The following is a 19,037-nucleotide window of genomic DNA, read 5'->3' on the forward strand; positions in this document are numbered from 1 at the left end:
ACCATCAGGTTAAATATCTACCTCGCTTTGCCACTTCTAGCTACCAACAATAGCTCACCACTGGCATGTAGATTAGTGAATTATTTCTATCCTTTAGCTCCTTAAATGAGTAGGTGATCATAGTTTACAGCAGTACATGAGCTTAAGTGCCCATGAAGAACAGTTGACCAGGGTGGTCTTTCTTCTATCAGTCTTATTAGAGTAAAAATAAACCCAACATTTGCAACCACCTGAGTAAGTGTGAATGCAGGGAGGCAGGGCCAAGAAAAGCAGAACGTGGCCCTGAATAGGGCACTGAGAATAAAAGCGCTATCAATTCAATATCTATTAGGAACTGCTTAGGGAGTGTTCCTGTCAGATAATGAGAGAGTTGGACCTGATGAACCTATTTGAGAGAAAACAGACACTAGCAGAGAGAGAGTGTGCGTGTGTGTGTATGTGAGAGAGAGTGAAAGTGTGTTTACAGTAGACGAGGAGAGGAAACCAATGAATGTCTGTCTGCTAAAAGCAGAGCCAGAGCCACTCAAGGTGAACCCTGAGCTGATTTCAACAGCTCACAGCGGTTTGCCTCGAGCTGCTGTCTAACCAAACTCCAGCTGCACGGGCTACCACAACCTCCAAATTTGGTTCGGGTTTAATAGCATCAAAGAACAGCTCCCATAACATAACTCACACATGCTTTAAGAGTCCTTGGGCTTTTGGTTTCATTTAAATAATCAAATCATTTGACAATTTCTGGCTTTAGTAGACATGCTTAAAGACCTACAAGGTTTTTAGGTTCACCAGTTAATGGAGCCTGGAGATGAAACAATACCTGGAGAAGTTCGGAAAATTCCTGCCTGTGATGTAAAAAGACAGACTTAACCAACACACCTGATGTTTGCATGTCAACCTGTATATCCTGTAGACAAAACCACTACCTGATATACAGTATGTGTTATGTTTTTTACCAATGCCACCATGACTGCAGTGTCGAAAATTAACTGAACTGAACTGAACACTGACAGTGAAAGCAAAGATGCTTGGGTAATGGGCTGATCAATCACTACTCTGACAGACTAAATTAGCCCATGTAAATGTGAAAGTATTTCAGTCTCACAGCATTAGTTTAAAATGGGTTATAACAGCTCTGGTAAGGAGACATTAAGGCTATTATCTGACCTTCGGAGTGTAAATGGGAAAGGGTTGGGCCTGGCTTGCAACACACAACATGCCACAAAGAACACTCCAGCCTTCTGAAGCTGTATTGCAATGTTCCATTGGATTCATCCAAACATCTGAAGCACATTTTTGACTCATTCTGCTTGTATGTAACTGGCAGAGAGAATGCGTGTTGTGCACTTGTCTATATAGGGGCATATCACTCTCTTGATAATGTGCCCTTAAAATAAAAGTGGAATATCTGGTCTGACTTCAGACCAGTTTTTTTGGTCAATCGTGCAATTGCTTTATTTTGCCTCAAGATAGCAATGCGCCAACAATGAATCTGATGACACTTAATTTTAAGACTAACACACCCATGGGCTGTCAGATGGGCGCAAGTGTATTTGCCATCTAAACAATATGAGTGCTGGATGGGAAAATGACACTGTGTCAGTCTGAAACTACAAAAGACACTTGTCTTGTGCTTTATGTTATTTTTGGGTTTACAACTGAGATGCCACCAAGGGATGGGTATCGTTAAGATTTTAAAGGTACTACTACTCTTACCAATACGGCTTATTGATCCAGTACGTTAACTTTAATTTTGTTCCAGATGATCCTGAAACCAGAAAAGGTTCCAAACAAGTTTATTTTGTCCAGAATAGCAGGAAGACTAAATTATGGTCTGGAAATAAACAGTTAAATGTTGTCTGCGTATAGTTACATCTTATCAGGTGTGTCTGGGATATAGAAGCCATGTGTGAATTGACTCTGAAAGAGACTCAATAGCCAGTGTGAACAAGAGAGGACAGCCCTCTTTTGTGGCCCTCAGCAGGCTGAAGTGGGAAGACAAGATTTCATTAGTCAATACTCGGGCCCTGCAATTTTGATACAGAAGTTTTATCTCCTAAATCAAATTCATCCAGCACTACAAACAGATAGGATCATTCTACATGGTCAAACACCTGTCCAACATCAAGAGAGACAACAACGAGATCACTCACGCTGGACTTAGAATGGTACATTATATTGAACCAACTTCGAAGTTTAAAGGAGTTTCTACCAGGGAAAAATCTGGTCTGATCTGGATGAACCAGTGTCCCCATATACAAGTTTGCTTTAGCCAGTATATTCTGGTCCACATTAAGAAGAGAGATGGGTCTATAGCCTCCAACCTCATCGCCATCCCTGCCCTTTTCAGAATAAGTGTTATTACAGCCCTGTTAAGCGTTTGTATATTTTTTTAGGTCCCCAGAGAACATATTAATCATATAAGGTGTGAGTGTGTCAACAAATATTTGTACAGCTCACAAGGGAGCTGAGTTTTGTTTCTTTTACCTCCTCAGGGGTGAGGTCTTTGTTTAGAAAGGTGTAATGCTGTGAAAGAAGGGATATTATGCTTATGATAATATGCTTTGAAAGCTTTCCATGTTGTGGGATCCTGCATTTGTTTTTGAAGAATAAAGCTTTTCACAGAATTCTTTAAAATGCTTGTTGGTGTCTTTCAGACAATCACTATGTTTGGACTTCACTTTAAGGATTACTCAGTCATTTTCCAATTTCCGCAGTTGTCTGAAAGGCAGTGTTTGTGGTTTCACCCCAAACTCAAAGTGCTTCTGCTTCAAGAAAAGAAGTGATTCTGAGACAATCTGATTATACTGATGCATCACCTGCAAATTTCTTTATCTAACCAATTTATTTGTTTTTCTAACTCTTGAAGCCTAGGCTTTATTTAAGTTTTATTTCTGCACTCTAATTAGGAGATTATACAACCCCTCAGATATGCTGCTTGAGTCTCCCAGAGTAGACATGGGAAGGTCTCTAGGGTGTTGTTAGTATCAAAAAATATTTTTATTTGCATGTAGAAATATTCAGAAAATTTGGGGTCATCAATGAATTAAGGACCTTTTCTCCATTTCCTGGGATTTTCATGCACAACAGTCTCTAGAGTTTATTCAGAATGGTGTGAAAAACAAAAATCATCTAGAGTGTGGCAGCTCTGCTGACACAAACACCTTGTTGATGAGAGAGGTCAGAGGAGAATGGCCAGACTATTTCCGGTTTATAGAAAGGCTACAGTAACTGAGATAACTACTCTTTACAACTGCGAAAAGAAAGAAAAGCATCTTGCCCAACATGTTGAATCTTTAGTCGGATGGGCTACAACAGTACAAGTCGGTACCACCCCGGGTTCTACTCCTGCCAGCCAATAACAGAAATCTGCTGCGGTGGGCAAGTTTAAGACTGCATAAACATAGTCTGTCTGATGAATCTGGATTTCTGCTGAGGCAGCAGATGGTTGGGTCAGAATTTGGCATCAACAGCCTGAATCCATGGACCCAACCTGTCTTGTGTCAACAGCCCAGGCTGGTGGTGCTGTAATGGTGTGGGGAATGTTTTCTTGGCACTTTGGGCCCCTTTACACCAATCTATCATGGTTTGAAAGCCACAGTCTGTCTAAGTATTGTTGCTGACTATGTCCATCTTATGGCCAAAATTTACCATATTCTAATGAATACTTTCAGCATCATAAAGCACCAGGTCACAAGGCAAAAGTCGGTTGTCTCAAACTTGTTTCATGAACATGACAGGGAGTTAACTATACTTAAGTGGCCTCCCAAGTCACCAGATCTGAATCTAACAGAAAACCTTTGGGATGTGGTAGAACAGGACATTTGTAGTCTGAATGTACAGCTGACAAATTTGCAGAAATGATGTGATGCAATCATGTCAAAGTGGAGCAGAATCTCAAAGGAAAGTTTCCAACATTTTGAGGAATCAAGGTCACAAAGACTCAAGGCTGTTTTGAGAGCAAAGAGAGGCTCTACCCAGTGTTTGGTGTTCCTAATAAAATGCTTAGTGAGTGTACACATGAAGTGACATTGAGAGAGTATTCAGACCTCTTCACCTTTTTCACATTTTGTTATGTTGCATCCTTCTGCTAAAATCGTTACAATGCATTTTTTCCATCATCAATCTACATAATGACAAAGTGGAAACAGAATTTTAGCATTTTTTACAAATCTATGAAAAGGACTCAGACTGGGCTGAAGGGTCACCTTCCAACAGGACAATGACCCTAATCACACATTCAAGACAACACAGGAGTGGCTTCAGACGGGCTCAGAGCACAGAGGTTCTTGGGCCAATTTAACCCCAATTAACCCCTCCTGACAATCAGAGGTGAAATCTGGTCCCGGACCTTGTTCGGGCCAGATTATCTGGTAATGTGAGGGGTTCACAGATCCAGTCTTAAATGCCCCGAACTGCTTGCAGACTCAATGGGGCCGCACCAAATTGGGATGATATGATTATGATTACATCAGTTGCGGAGCTGATGGTGTTGCCAAGCAACAGTAAACATTCTAGTCCTTGACAATAACGTTAGCTACCATACTACTGTTGACAGATATGAAAACTGACAGTTCAAATCTTACCTGCAGTTCTTGCTGAAGGAACCTGTGTTGACTGCTTCTCACCAACCATTTTTGTCATCTCATTCTGTGTTTTTTCTCACTGCAAAGTTTTACTAATGTTACAGCAAGTTGGGGAACCCTGGTGGCTCACCTGGTAGAGTGCGTACCATAAAGGCTTAGTCCTAACTGCAGCAGCCTGGGTTCAAGTCTGACCCGTGGCCCTTTGCTGCATGTCTTCCCCTCTCTCTCTCTCCCCAACTTTCCTGTCTCTCTCTAACTGCAACTATCAAAATAAAGGCAAAAAATAAATTCAAAAAAATGTTACAGCAAGTTGCCGCACCACAGTCTCCATTTTGTTTACATCTGCTTCCCCATGAGATGAGATCATGTGTGGTGGTGCATTGCTCCCTGATTGCTCCCTCTGGCAGGACAACCTTAATAATATCCTGTAGTGTGTGATGCACCATTATTTTCAAATCTTGTGGTGTGTGTATGCTTAAGATTAGAAAGAAGCTGTGAGGCTTCTCCTTATGTGCATGATGCAACCCGATTTCAAAATCAGTGAGGGTTTTAAAACTCTTGAAGCTCCAACCAATTAAGGAGGAAAGGGTCTGAATACTTATATCAATGTGACATTTCAGTTTTTCCTTATTATTAAATTTGCAAAAATTTCTAAAATTTTGTTTTCCAACGGTCATTATGGGGAACTGAGTGCAGATCGATGAGGGGAAAAAAGGAATTTAAATGATTTTAGTATAAGGAGTCAACATAAAAAAAATGTGAAAATAATAAAGGGGTCTGTATACTTTCTGAATGCTCTGTATCAGTGAGGCAGTGAAATACTGCTACCACACAACCAACAGTTAAAGAAAATGCTGGCTGATACACAGTGCTGCAACAAAAACAACAAAACAGCCAATACCATAAAACACTTAATAACCGAGTGGTGGAGGACTGACTGGTTGGGAGCAAAGAGAGAAAACAGCATCACCCACTTCCTGTTCACAGCAGCAAGAAATAAACTGAAAAACAGCTTAATACAAATTAGATTCATTTGCTCGGGAATAAACTGTTTCACAGTTCAAGAGGAAGAAAAATGTTGTGAGTGTGACTCACCTCGGTCTTCTAAATATCAGGCCGTATTGCTGGCAGGCCAGGCCTACAGTGGGGGTGTAAATGATGGGCATGAACCTTTCGATGTCTGACAATAGCACCCGATAGAAAAGCTTCTCGCTGCGATCCTGGAGCCCCATCAGGAACACATATCTGGGAACGACAGGGAGGAGCAGGTAGGAAAACACTGCATGTTAATCTTTAACATCTTGAGGACTCATACCTGCTGAATTGAGGAAGGCGTTATTGAAGACAGATGTGAAATCCTGTGTGTTTGTGAGTGAAATGTAGCAGAGAGATTGGAAGAACTGGGAGGAAAAGGTTAAGATCTTAGTATGAGAGTATACTATACCAGACTGTAAAAAGAAAATGATATTTTTCCCTATGATAATTGGAAAAATCAGGCCCTTAGATAGCCTACACAAGCCTTTTGTTCTGACTGTAGATTGACCATGAACTGAAGGTTTGCATATGACCCAAATTAAGAAGCGCGCGCCAGAAAGGGCTCTATTCCTAATCAGAGAAGTTTCCATAAAGCCAAGAGCACAAGGTGCCTCTTGTTGAGGGGCTGAAAAGCATGAACGCCCTCTCTGCTACAGGTTAGGCCACAGCAGCTGCACAATACACGGTGGTGACAGCCACTCTTGAAGAAAAGCGTTTTCATATTGGTGAACGTAAGTAGCTTCTGCCACATGTAATTTATTAAATGAAAGGTTTGTGTATGCCGTACAATACAGAGTTCAAATGAATTTTTCCACTGAGTGATTATTACCCATTTAGCTGAAAGTATAGTAGACTATATACACACACACACACATATATACATACATACAAATATATATATATATATATATCTTTGTATGTATATATGTGTGTGTGTGTGTATATATATATATATATATATATATATATATATATATATATATATATATATATATATATATATATACACACACACACACACACACACACACACACACATGTTTTGGAGATAGATCATGTGACTACATATATCCTATCCTATTGCTTCTGCTGAGGAAATCCATGAGTTGTGGGTTGAAAGCTATGAAAAAACCTGCAAGTTGATCTTTGTTTTTGTTTTTTTGTTTTCATTTTAAATTCAGTTCATTAGTTTCATGTGAAACACAACATTTTAGTAGAAGAAGCCACAGATAGAGGAGAAATATTCCCTGCTTGGTTGTATGACCACAGCACCGTGATGTTGGCCTGTTAGACTGTCACACCAGAGACCAGGATCACATCCACAGTCCCATCTGTGGTTTGGTTTAGGCTACAAAAGAACTCTGGTTAAGGTTAAAGAAAGATTGTAATTTTGGTTAAATGTAAATGGACACATTGTGTCTGAAGTCACTGTGAACTTTCCGATATTAAAGCAGACCGCAATGTTGTGGGTGCTTGAGCATGACCATGAAAAAGTAGGAAACATGTTGTCTGTGAACATTTTACTGATATGTTCAGTATCAACATAGTTGCAACTTGCCAAATGAAAATCATCAGGCCTACAGTCTTGTGGTACAGTACAAATCATTAAACACTACAGGGGAAAAAGGGAGCAGATTAGGGCTAAAACTCACAGGAACATTTAACAATTTATCAATTAGTCAAGCATGTATTTTGATAATTAATTGTTTAAGTGCTTTATTAAGCAAATATATCAAACCTTTGCTAGTGCTGCATCTCAGATGTAAGAATTTGCTGCTTTTATTTTGAATATTTTTACGTTTTAGGAAAGAGTGATTGACATTTTTTATTTTATGACCATTTATGGAACAAATATTATAATATAATAATATAATTTGAGAAAATTATTGGCAGTTTAGTCAGTAATAAAAAATAATCATTAGTTGCATCCCTGGGTGAAATATCTTTTATAGCTTTTATCCTTTTCTCTCACTCTTCTCAGCCAATAGACACTAAATGAGAAATTCGATATTACAAAGCAGGTTGAAATTGATCTTCATGTGTAAAATAGTTGACGTGCCCCTTTAAGAACAGAAAAGTAAGGACAGACATTACACAGACAAAGTTTGAATTCTGTTAGCAGCTGAATTGAGCATGAGAATAAAATAATTCTTCTCAGCTCAAACAGGTTGCAACATTTTGATGATTTCACTCATCGTTGTCAATCAGTTGCTCTGACTCATCGAACAAAACTGTAATTAAATCCCCGCACCAAATACTAGCACACAGTATCACGGCAGTGTGCTATTGTTTGATTTTATGCTGGCACACTTTAAGGAAGGTTTCCGTCTCCATTCTTAACCTTACAAGGCGTGAACACTTCCCACACCCAGGAAACAGGAATATTTACAGTACACACTGCTTTATAAAGCAGTATCCATGCTGACTTACTGAGTGCAGTGCTTCCTTTAAAGTCAACCTACTGAGGCAGCCAGGACACAATCTGTCTCTATCTTAATCTATTTTAGCATGAGTGATCAACCGGCTCTGCTCTGTCAGGCTCATTTTAGGCCTGATCCTGCTTTCTAACAACCTCATTGGCTACGAGGTTTCCCCTTAGCCGAAGCATTTTATATACTGCAGTGTTTTCATTGGCAAAGCTTTTGAACATCCATTTCCTTCTGTTGAGGACACAGTCGTAGTAGGTCCTCGACTCACTCCATCATCTCAGATCATAAATGCAGCGGCGTTCCGTAATTTGTCACAATAATTGAAAACCACGACAAATTCCACTGAAAGAAAAAAAAAACATGGGAGTCTAGATAACTGATTAAAATAGAAGGGGAAGTAGTGAAAGTTTCAAGTTATGGTCATAAAAAATAAATGACGGCATCCAGCAATAAATACCAAAAAAGGGTTGAGAGTCGGGGAACAGACTGTGTGTACAACACAGCAGGTTTTAGCAACAGCAGCTCTTAATCCAAAACCCAAAGCTGGAACGCACCCCAGCCCGAGACAGATTGTCAGTGACATTGATAGGGCATGGGAATGGCAATGACAAGCTCATAATGATTGTTTGTAGATGTTGATGCTGTCATGTTGCTATGGTGGAAAACGAGGCGGCTGTCAGGAAGCTGCCTAGTTCCTGTTGACCCTAAATCTTGACTCACAGGCAGCTCACTCATCCTTGACATTAGGAGCGACAGCTGATGGAACGGATGACTGAGAAACAGAGACTGGAATAAGAGGCGGCTTCACAGACAGATAATATTAAGCCCCGGGCATCTAATTCAAAACAGTAAAAAAGGCTGTGACTTCAATATGAGGCCTGATCTTGTTTCAAAGAGCTGAAATGTTTGCATGTGGTAGTTTCAATACATAATGCTAACAGCTACAACTCCAGAGTTTCTAATGAAGCATGCAAAAACTGAACTGAAGTTTTCATGTGGTCGCTGTTGAGGTTATAAAAACACGCAGATGAAGGAGCACAGGGAGAAGATGGAGAAATGAGGGAGAAAAGGAGAAGAGAACAGTGTGGAGATTTGTTCGGTAAAATATATGGTGTTAAGAGATGGATGTAGATCTCCGAGGGCTGATCGCTAATCTGCCTCTCGGGTTTTGAAGGCTTCCAGATGTTAGATGTCTCGGTGTGCACAGAGGCAGGGGAATCCTCGGGGGGGATCAACTGAAATTCAACTCTGCTGATTTGGACCAGTAGAATATGAAGGTATTAAGTCATAGCAGCTACACCGTGAGGAGATTTCTCTCTGTGTTTGTCTTACCTGTCCAAGTCGTCTCTCTTCATGTCGTAGTTTTTGAGCACTCGCAGCAGCTGGACGTCCTGGCTGATGAAGCAGGGAGGCAGCAGGCCATGGATCCCCAGCTGCAGACGCTCCTCCAGGGAGAACGCCATGCCCTACGAACACATACACACACAAACCACATCCATTATCCTCCACCATCATAACATGGGCAGGGACATCCCGAGAGGATGAATCACACTGGGTGATACATGTCTGGCTGAAGGGCACATCAACACTATGCTGCTACTCTGCTGCTGTGTCTATCCTGCAGATACCACAATGCACTCAAGCACTTAATAACTTTTAATATTAGTATCTATTGGGAATGTTTTTTTCTATGTGTATTTTTATTTTCATTGGGCTGTTATTGCAGAGATGCCACTTGAAGTTTCATTATACCTTGTATAATGAAAATAAAGACTATTCATTCATTCATCCAACAGATGGTTTCAGCAGCAGTTAGACTTTGTGCATGTTGCCAGCCCAGTGCGTTTCTCCAGCTGATCTCAATCTAAGCCAGTGACCTTCAATAAATGAAGGCACATACTCGGTTTACTAACCTCTAGATAGCAGACTGACAGACTGATAAACAACACAAGACCGTGGAGTCTTTGCAGGTAAATCGAGAGTGACTTGGGACCAGTCGTTCCATGATGATAAATTATTTCTTGTTTGACTTGTTTTGTCTTGATATACTTAATGTCTACTTGAATATTTCTGTGTTATACTACTTTATAGCTTTACTTTCCCACATTTCACCTCATAGCTACTAATTACCTTGCGTATTCTGCACACTATTTTTCATACAAAACACATGCTCAGCTTCTACATGATGATTCATTGTTCAGTGTTGTTTTGGAATTGAGCCCTTAAACTTTTAATTTCTTACAGAGTAAAAAAAATAAAAAAATCAGCCAGTATCACAAGAATATTTCAACTTTCTTAAAAACAAATTTTCATCTGCAACCTTTTTAAATAAATTGACTTAAATCAAAAACAGGTTCACATGTTCTCACTGCACTGCAAAGTTCTTAAGGACTCAATTATAGACAGAAACAGCCTTAAAGGATCTGAATACTTCTACTACCTCTGTTCACAAAAGCACATTCTCCTCAACAACACAATAGAGTACATTGTGTGGTGTAAAGTACATAAAGTAAGGGGTGTCTTGAATCTAAGTATTGAATCTTCAGTTTGGACAGTCCAAGAAAAGAGGTATGAAATTTTAACCTGGCCTGTCCATGGTGTCTGTTCTGTAAATACAGTGAACCATAATAAAACAAAAAAGCATCACAATATAAAATATCAGATAATTTTGTATTACTTTTTCATTATAAGATATTTTATTCCCTTTTGTAAAACAATCTTGTTGCACTCTTGGTGTTTACCTCCCCGGCTCAGCTACGCTCTGAAAACTCTGAACTTTGAACAAATGAATATCGAGGAAGATATTCACCAGTCCTTTCTCTTCAAACATTCCTGAGTGATGAGAGAGAGAGACGGCGGGTCAAATGTGTCCTCTGTTCTGTCAGGGTGTTTGCTCTCAGAGGGGGCTTCCTGTCAGCCACCCTGTGTTCAGAGGGGCTGCCGTTACCTCACACGCTGGCGTGATGTCTGCTTTCACCACTGCACATCCTCAATAACACACACAGACTTCACGTTGACCTTTACTTTTGGCTTGCATCTTGCTCACCCCTGACCTCTGAATGGGAAAATTGAAAAAACACGCACACGGGTTTAGTGTCAAGGTTTTAACCCTCAGGAGTCTGACCTCTGACCTGTGCGGTTATTCCGAAGGAAGGTGGCGTGTGTTCATGTGATGTCAAAAAGTAAGAGACTGAGGTACTTCAGATACAGATACAGCTTATCTGCATTTAAAAAGTTAAAATAAACTGTTCCCAAAGCACCACGTACAAGCTCTGAGTCCATATTTTAAATGGGAACAGCATTCTCCACTATTCTCTGCCAGTGAGGCATGATGTGGTGGGCATTGGGCATTTTTAATCCTTCCAACTATAAAAGAGCAGCGACCCGGTGAAACCTCAGCCTCAACATGCCAGCTACTGTTGCTGACTGCTGAGACAGAAGCAAAGCTGCGCTGCAAACGTCTCTGTTTTGGATCACATCCACGGATGCTTGGCCCTGCCGCCGCAATTTACAGCCTCTCCAAGCCACCAGCACTTTCTGTGTATCTGGCTGTGTTAAAACGCTTCTGAGGTTGTAAAAAAAAAAAAAAAAAATGAAAAATGTATCACACGAGACGCGCTGTTAGAAGGAAGGAGAAAAGCACTCGGCACAGAATAAGGCATTTAGAATAAAATGTGGCTTTTTTTGACGTCAGACGAACCATCGGTGCTGACCACTGACACACTTCCAAAGCTCATTAGACTTACATAATGATGAATTTTAAAAAAGCAGACAGCTTACAAATGGTTGATTTTTAGATTTAATCACAATTACTGTATTCTTGAGTGTACGAGAATAAAACAAGCAAAAACATGCCACTTCCTCTCTGGGAGAACATCTGAAACAAATGCTTATTGTCTACGATCTATCAGGAGTGTGTGTTATTAAATAGGTTAACACAGAATAGATAAATCCTTACAAACAATGTTTAGTTCACAGCACTAAATTATCTAAGCGCGACTGCAAAAAAGGACATCGGTTATTTCAGACACTAAAGTACGAGTCCCGATCCGTCTGCCGTTCGCCGAGGCTCGACACAGTCTGTACTTAACGGGCCTCAAATAGGCAGAAGCAGCTCTGAATTACAACCTTCCCCAATTATCAAAAAAGATTTTCTATTTTTCAGAGAGCCAGCTGTTCACTTCAGACTCCATGTGTGTCTGGGACGCACCACTGCTCTGCTGTCTGCCACTGCTGACCATGAGGAATATATGGAGCAAAGTCTTAAAATACATGAGGCAAACTGAGCTTAATATGAGGCTATAAAATGAGATTCATTCCTCACACAGGCTCAGTCTGCTCTTTCATTAGCTGAGATACACTCAGAGTGGCACTTTGTAGCGCCCTGACGTTCTCTTGCGCTCGCTCTGTGAGAGTTCCTGATACAGCTCACACACGAACCCTGAAGAAAAACACACACAATCACACACACGTATACGCCCACAAGAACAAGCGCACATGAGCCTTTAATTAGCTGAAACGCACTTTGTTCGTACTGGCTTACACTTCCGTTTGAGACAAACAGCCCTCTTTGCACCAGTGGCACAGAATAACTGAGCAGAGCTGCACAGGCATACAGATCCACAATCAGCACACACAAACAATTGTGCTTACATTTTACTTTTCTAATGTTTTCACTGTCTCAAACTTTTCAAAATTAATTTTAACTCCTCACTTCCTTTCAGTTTTGACTCCTAGGGGGACCCGTAATCCTCACTTAGCAGTATAAAAAAAGGACAACAGTACAATTAAATAGACTATGATCATCATAGGGTATGGTAAAAGCTGAGGTATAATACCACAGTATATGTCTAAGAAAAGTTTACATCCTCCTCAAGTAATCATTGATTTAAAGCACCACCCAGTGAGGATGCTAGGTGACCCAAATTGAACACACCCAACATGACGCATGACCAACAGACAGACTAAAATGTTCATGGTGGATCCTCCAGCAGAGACTTCCCATCCCTGTCTCAGCCCACAACCCCTGAGAATGACCCAGTAAAGACACTGAACCTACAGCAGGTCGTGGAGGACTTCCCGGTGCACAAGACTCACAGTACACAGTGTGCTAAAACTGTGCAGGCTCTCTTTTTGTTTTAATGTGTGTGTTTGTGGGCTGCACGCTGCGGGCTTCGTACTGTTAACTGTCTGCCTTAGTGATGTTTAGTTCCGCTGTTGGTTTCTATAAGAAATGTCGAGCTATTTGATTTATTTTTATTTATAACTTCATAGCGCCTGTTGCACCTTCTGCTGTGTCAGCCTTTTTATTTATTGAGTTTTGTCCTCTTCTCTGGTCAATTTTACTAAAGCCGCACAGAGGGAGGTTGCTGTACATTTATAACTTATAATCAGTTTTATAAAGTATGCAAACATTTCTACTAGGGCTGGGTTGAAAGAAAATTGTTTCTCTGATTCAAATCAATCTCCATTTGAGTAATCAAATACTGCTTCATAAAATCCAGAGATCAATGTTTTAATATGTCTTTCACAGTCGCCCATGGATGTGCGACGCTGTAACCCTGTTAGTTCTGCATGACCAGTCTTGTGCAACAACATCTAGTCGCATGAGAGACAAAAACATGGCAAGTGAGACTCAACTCTAAAGGCAGATATGCGGTTGCATTTCAGATTTAAAAACTATGAAGACAGCGAAGAGCTGGACAAGTCGCTAGAAGACGAAGGTGTCGGTATGCACTGTAGCCAGTGCACTGGGGTACGTTAGCAACGCACATTACTAAGCTACACATTATTTCTTGAGATGTGTGTCTAAACTGTTGGTCATGTTAAATTAAAAAGTGCATTAATGTAACTGTTTTGGGGTCCTTTCATCAAGTAAACATCAATATTTCTAATGATGTACCAGGCTGGAGCCACAATTTACTTTAGCTTTAGTTCTGTCACATTTCTGAACCCAAATGCAGAAAACAAAAAAGGGGGTTGGTGTGAAGAAAGGTCTTTTAATAACAAAAAGTGACTTACAAACTAGTGAAGGCAAAACACGAGAACAAAAACCTGAAGCACTAAGAGACATGAGGGAAACTCAACAGGGCAAAGCACAGAGCACAACTGACCAAGACAAGTGGCAGCACAGAGGCTAAATACACACGAGCAGAGCAGGTAACGAGACACAGGTGTAACATAATAGGCCAGGGCAGACAATCACAGAGGTGAGAAAACGAGACAAAGACAGGAAGTAAAGGAACAGTGGGCCACACAAGGTAAGTGATTTCAAAATAAAACAGGAAATAAACCAAAGTCTAAATATAGAGTCAGCTTTCCTTTCCAAATTCTTCAAAATCATCCCTCATAAGGAGATAAAGTAGGGACTATGGCTGGGGAGTGTTTTTTTCCCCAGTTTTTATTTTATTTTATTGTATTCACATATGTTGCTATAACAAAGGGAATAAATTGAAGCCAATTCAGTTTAAACTCAAAAATCAGGCTGGGGCTATGCTAGACATCAGTCAATCAATCATTTCACTTTACGTTAGACAGGTGGTCTCAAGACAAAGACAGAAGAACAAAACATGTAAAATAGAGATTAAAAATAGGTTATTGCTGTATATCACGGCCAGTCAATTTGAATGAAAGGGCCCATGAAAGTGTACCATGCCTCATTTAGAACAATTACCCACACAGCACTATGGACCCTCAAAGGCTGCCATTTTCACATGTGAAATAGATACCATCATGCAGTTGGGCCCAACATGGACAATTAACATCCCCCTACAAAGGAGGAGGCAGCTTAGCCATACAGAGGTGGGAGGGGGGGGCTCTGGCCAGTAGAGTGACTTCATGACAGGGGATACAGCTGGTTGGGTCAGGGCCGGGCACCAGTGATGGCGGGAGAAAAAAGAATGGGTGGAGGGGGGGTTCATTGCAAGAAAGATTAGTGGTGCACGGTTCATAGAATTTGGCTGGGAAAGCGTGGGAACCGTGACGCCAGTTTTAAACATCTCTTTGACTTCGTACTTGAATATTGGCTTTGCGACGCCCCTGTCCTCAGCATGTAAACAGACCTGCCAATCTCTCCAACTCCAAGGTCCTTTCTGCTGGACTCCTTCAGTCAACATGTCCATCAGTCGACCTTCTTAGGCATCCAGGAAAAACCTTGTCTCAGTATAGGCTATGGTAAATATATCGTAAGAATCGTGGGCCAAGACTGTGAGGAGGGAAGCTTCATCCCACTGCTGAAAAGTTATGACAGCGTCATACTAAGAATATTCAAACTCCGGTGTGTTTTCCCCTTTAGTATGGCAGGAAAAAAAACCAACCTAAAACTCGATCCAGAATGTTTTCTCCCCTAGAAGCAAAACTCTTTAACCTAACAGTCCCTGGTTGGCTTGTAATTGTTAAGTATGAACCTAAATGAGCCAAACATGCAAACAGATGAATCAGAGCTTTATCAGTCATAAATAAAACAGATGTCTACTTTTCCCTTAACTCTATTTTTTGGTGTATGTTTTTCAAAACCAAAGTATAGTGACAAACATACACACCTACACGTCAAAAGCCAAAAACCTCACATAAATGCACACTCACACACTCATGTGTACACACAAACTGTCCCTGTTTGTTTGTCAGAATACAGGTTTTCAAATGTTGGGCTGCTGTAAAGCCTGCTCTCTCTCCCCTCTGGAGCTCTAAACTGGGCTGGGCAGGATAAATCCACGAAAGCTTCCACATGTCCCTGACCACATCTGAAGTGCTCGCACCCTGTGCCAACACATGTGATGCCCGCAGCTCCATGTTCCAGAAGCCGTGGTAACAAACCAAACCTGTAATCTACCCACTGGGCAGTGCCACCCCTTAACCTCGGACTGCTGCCATGCCCACCCCAAAACATTCAGTGGATAGGAAACAGCTAATTAGTTCACCAGTGGGCCAAACGAGAGAGATGTTCTTTTCAAACCTGATAAAAAGCCTTTCTGTGCTTCCCAAGGAGTTCAAAGGGCGGGTCTGTTGAAACCTTTCAGTGTAAAGATTTAGAAAAGTTAAACACACCGCTACCTCAACCTTTTAATTTCTCTCTGCCACAACCACACAGAGCTCTGTGTAACAGCAGAGCCACTCCTTTCATTACAGTTACAACTTCCCCTGATCAGGAAAGAATTAAATTCCCTTTATGCCACTGGAGGAGTGGGTTTCTTTATCACAATATGACCACGGGTCATAAACTTTTCTCTCCCTTGATGTGTTTGAAAGTGAATGTGTGAAAGGCAGTAACTGAATGTAATGGAGCATGTTACACATGAGTGAAACAAATGTCAGATCCTGAACTGAAGAAAAGAAAACGGCTGTGTCCTCTGTGGCCGTGGCGACACTTGATCACATGATCATCAAGGTTGTCTCAGCTTGGCCTCGAGATGAAAAATATAAAATAACACAAAGCCTGTGATACACACTGGAAGCATTAAGTTTGAAAGACGTGGACATGTAAGGGAAGGGAAGGGGAAGTCTAATGAGAGGTTATGTCCAGTTGTATTATGGGAAATGAAGGATCCAGTACTTTTGAAGTTTGACCCATAGCAGGGACAAAACGTTGAGCTATCTCTTCCTCTGCTGCCACGTTTTGGACCATTCTTTTTTTAAAGTCTGCCAACTTTGTGGGAGTGCAACACTAAACTGCTGAGGTGTCCCTTAGAGACAAAATTTCTTTCTTTCAAAAACAAATACAGCAACTGTAAATATATCAAGATTTTTATACAGCAAAATATATTGTGTTGAAGTGCAGTTTTTGAAAAATCAATTAAGAAATCATTTTTTGGTTAATCCAGTGAATTATACACAACAAATCTCTTCATCACATCACTTTATCACTTCACACATAAAAATCCTTTACATCTAATATTTTTATCAAACATCTGTCTGTCAGGCGATTATTAAAACCAGAAAAGCTTCAGGACCTGGGTGTAAACAGCATCTGCTATGAAACAATCCTGCTCATGAACTCATTGCCTTATTTTAATAATTAAGAATTGTTTTACCAATTGCCTGACATTGTATTGTTTTGTCTGCTGCTGTTATATTATATACTGTCTTGGCCAGATATCCATTGCAGAAGAATGCAATGAGACTTACCTGGTACAGTACAGAGGTATTAAGGGGGATAGATATTGTATCCAGAAATCTCTACCACTTCACAAATCTATAGCATGTTGTGGTATATAGTGTATCTCCATATTATCCTACACTATTTCTAATGCAAATAGGAGGATTTTGCTAGTCTCTTCAGGGAAAAAACAAGGTGATATCGCTTAGTGTATAGCAACAAAGAACAGACGTTTCTTGCAAAATCATCTGTTCCTTCAGCTGTTACTTTTCTCTCCTTTTTTCAACAAAATTGTGTGACTCAAAACGCAATAACTGATTTAGATGGAACTTTTTGTCAATGTGTTGCCAAAGAAAAGACCTGAACCAAAAATTTTAAACCCTTAAAAGCCTTTCCTCTCTCTGGGAAAACTTTAAAATGATGTAATTCCACACAACGTGTGAGATTCCCAGATAAGATGAGAAGAGGGAGGGGGACCTTCCTGCTGACAGTTATCAAACCCCCCCCCCCCCCCCCCAACACAAAAAATCCCACTTCCACATAAAAATCTGTCAGAGAGTTATATGTTGCCTCACTCCAGCCTGTCTCTTTCCCTGTGTGTTCTCTGAGCTGCAGCTTCAATGGAAGTGCCCTCTGGTCTGGGAGAAACAACCCCTATTGAGAGAGACCTGAGCCTAACACGACAGAGAGGCCTTTCCCCATTGAGCCTCTCACAACCACAGTTGCAGATCAGACACGGACACAAAAGCCCACAGGCCTTCAACAGGGAGAGGGCTCAAATGTTTGGCACTGAGATACGGGCCTGGCAGAGATGTGTGTGGCCACAGAGCACTTCTCTATTCAGTGCTGTGTGGGAGAGGGAGGTCTTTCTTTTCATGAGGGAGAGCCGAGGCACTACAAGAGATGGCCTTCTTGTATGACTTGTTTATCAGTAAAACCACTTGCTGAAAGTGATGTCTGGTGATAGCCATCTTAACCCTGCCACCCCTCATTCATCTGTCCTACATTCACGTTGCATTAGTGCCACCACAGCTTTTTTTTTTTTTTTTGCATGTTTTTATGAATGTTGAACTTAATGATTCAGGTCAAGTCAACAGTATTTATGAGGCGTCTAAATACAAATTGTTTGGGAGTGTTTCATGAGGTCAAAACAGAACAAAGAAACTAAATGGGGTAGCACATTACTCTGAAAAGAGGTAAACCACATCAGTCACACTGAAAAGCTATAAAAGTAATATAGAGATTTAAAGGGTGTTAATGTAGGTCTTTAATCAACATTTTAAAGACAGGAAATTGATCCTGCAAGGCGGTTAGGTTGATCTACAGTCGAGAGCAAAGAGATGGGTCACGACTCATCACTTCGCAACTCACACTTCGCTTAGCACAAGTCCCAAAATCCCAAATCAAGATCTACAAGTGAAGTCACAAGTCCTAAGACTTAAACTTTTCATGCTTCAAGTCCTAAAGTCATTATACACCCATTGACATAAGTGACATGAAGTCATGAAGACATGCTAGCTGTTGCAGGTTGGATGGCATTTATTTGACTACAAATAAAATGATCATGATCATTTACCTCTCTGGCATGAAGCCTACTTTTTATTGATTGTTTGTCAGCCTGAATCTAGTTGGTGGATTTTACCCCACGGAAGTTGGTTTATCAGCTCCATGTCTGCCCAGATACTGAGTGACCTACAAATGGAATGGGACTGTATATCATTACCACTTGGAGGGCAAAGAACCGAACACTTTTGTGCTGGCGGCACAAAGAAGCACTTCTTCAATGGCTGCCAAAACAAAAGTTGACTTTGAATAAACCTGAAATGAAACTGTGTGGGGGGGGTGGGGTGGGGGTGGATGAAATGTGCGTAACATTGAACAGGACTGTGAGAAAGTCAT

At 40.8% G+C, this 19,037-nt stretch overlaps 1 protein-coding gene across 1 annotated transcript in view; it reads right to left on the reverse strand.

The window, feature by feature from the left end:
• The window catches only part of me1 (malic enzyme 1), an 83,218-nt gene that overhangs the window by 43,962 nt on the left and 20,219 nt on the right, over positions 1-19,037 (reverse strand). Inside the window, exons 2-3 of the mRNA XM_022753588.1 lie at positions 9,377-9,510; positions 5,676-5,825 (exon numbers count right to left, since the gene is read on the reverse strand). Coding sequence (XP_022609309.1) covers positions 5,676-5,825; positions 9,377-9,510 — 284 coding nt within the window. The remainder of the gene's footprint in view (positions 1-5,675; positions 5,826-9,376; positions 9,511-19,037) is intronic.

This window comes from Seriola dumerili, unplaced genomic scaffold (genome assembly GCF_002260705.1).
Source record: "Seriola dumerili isolate Sdu_G_001 unplaced genomic scaffold, Sdu_1.0 BDQW01000191.1, whole genome shotgun sequence".
Classification (NCBI taxonomy): Eukaryota; Metazoa; Chordata; class Actinopteri; order Carangiformes; family Carangidae; genus Seriola; species Seriola dumerili.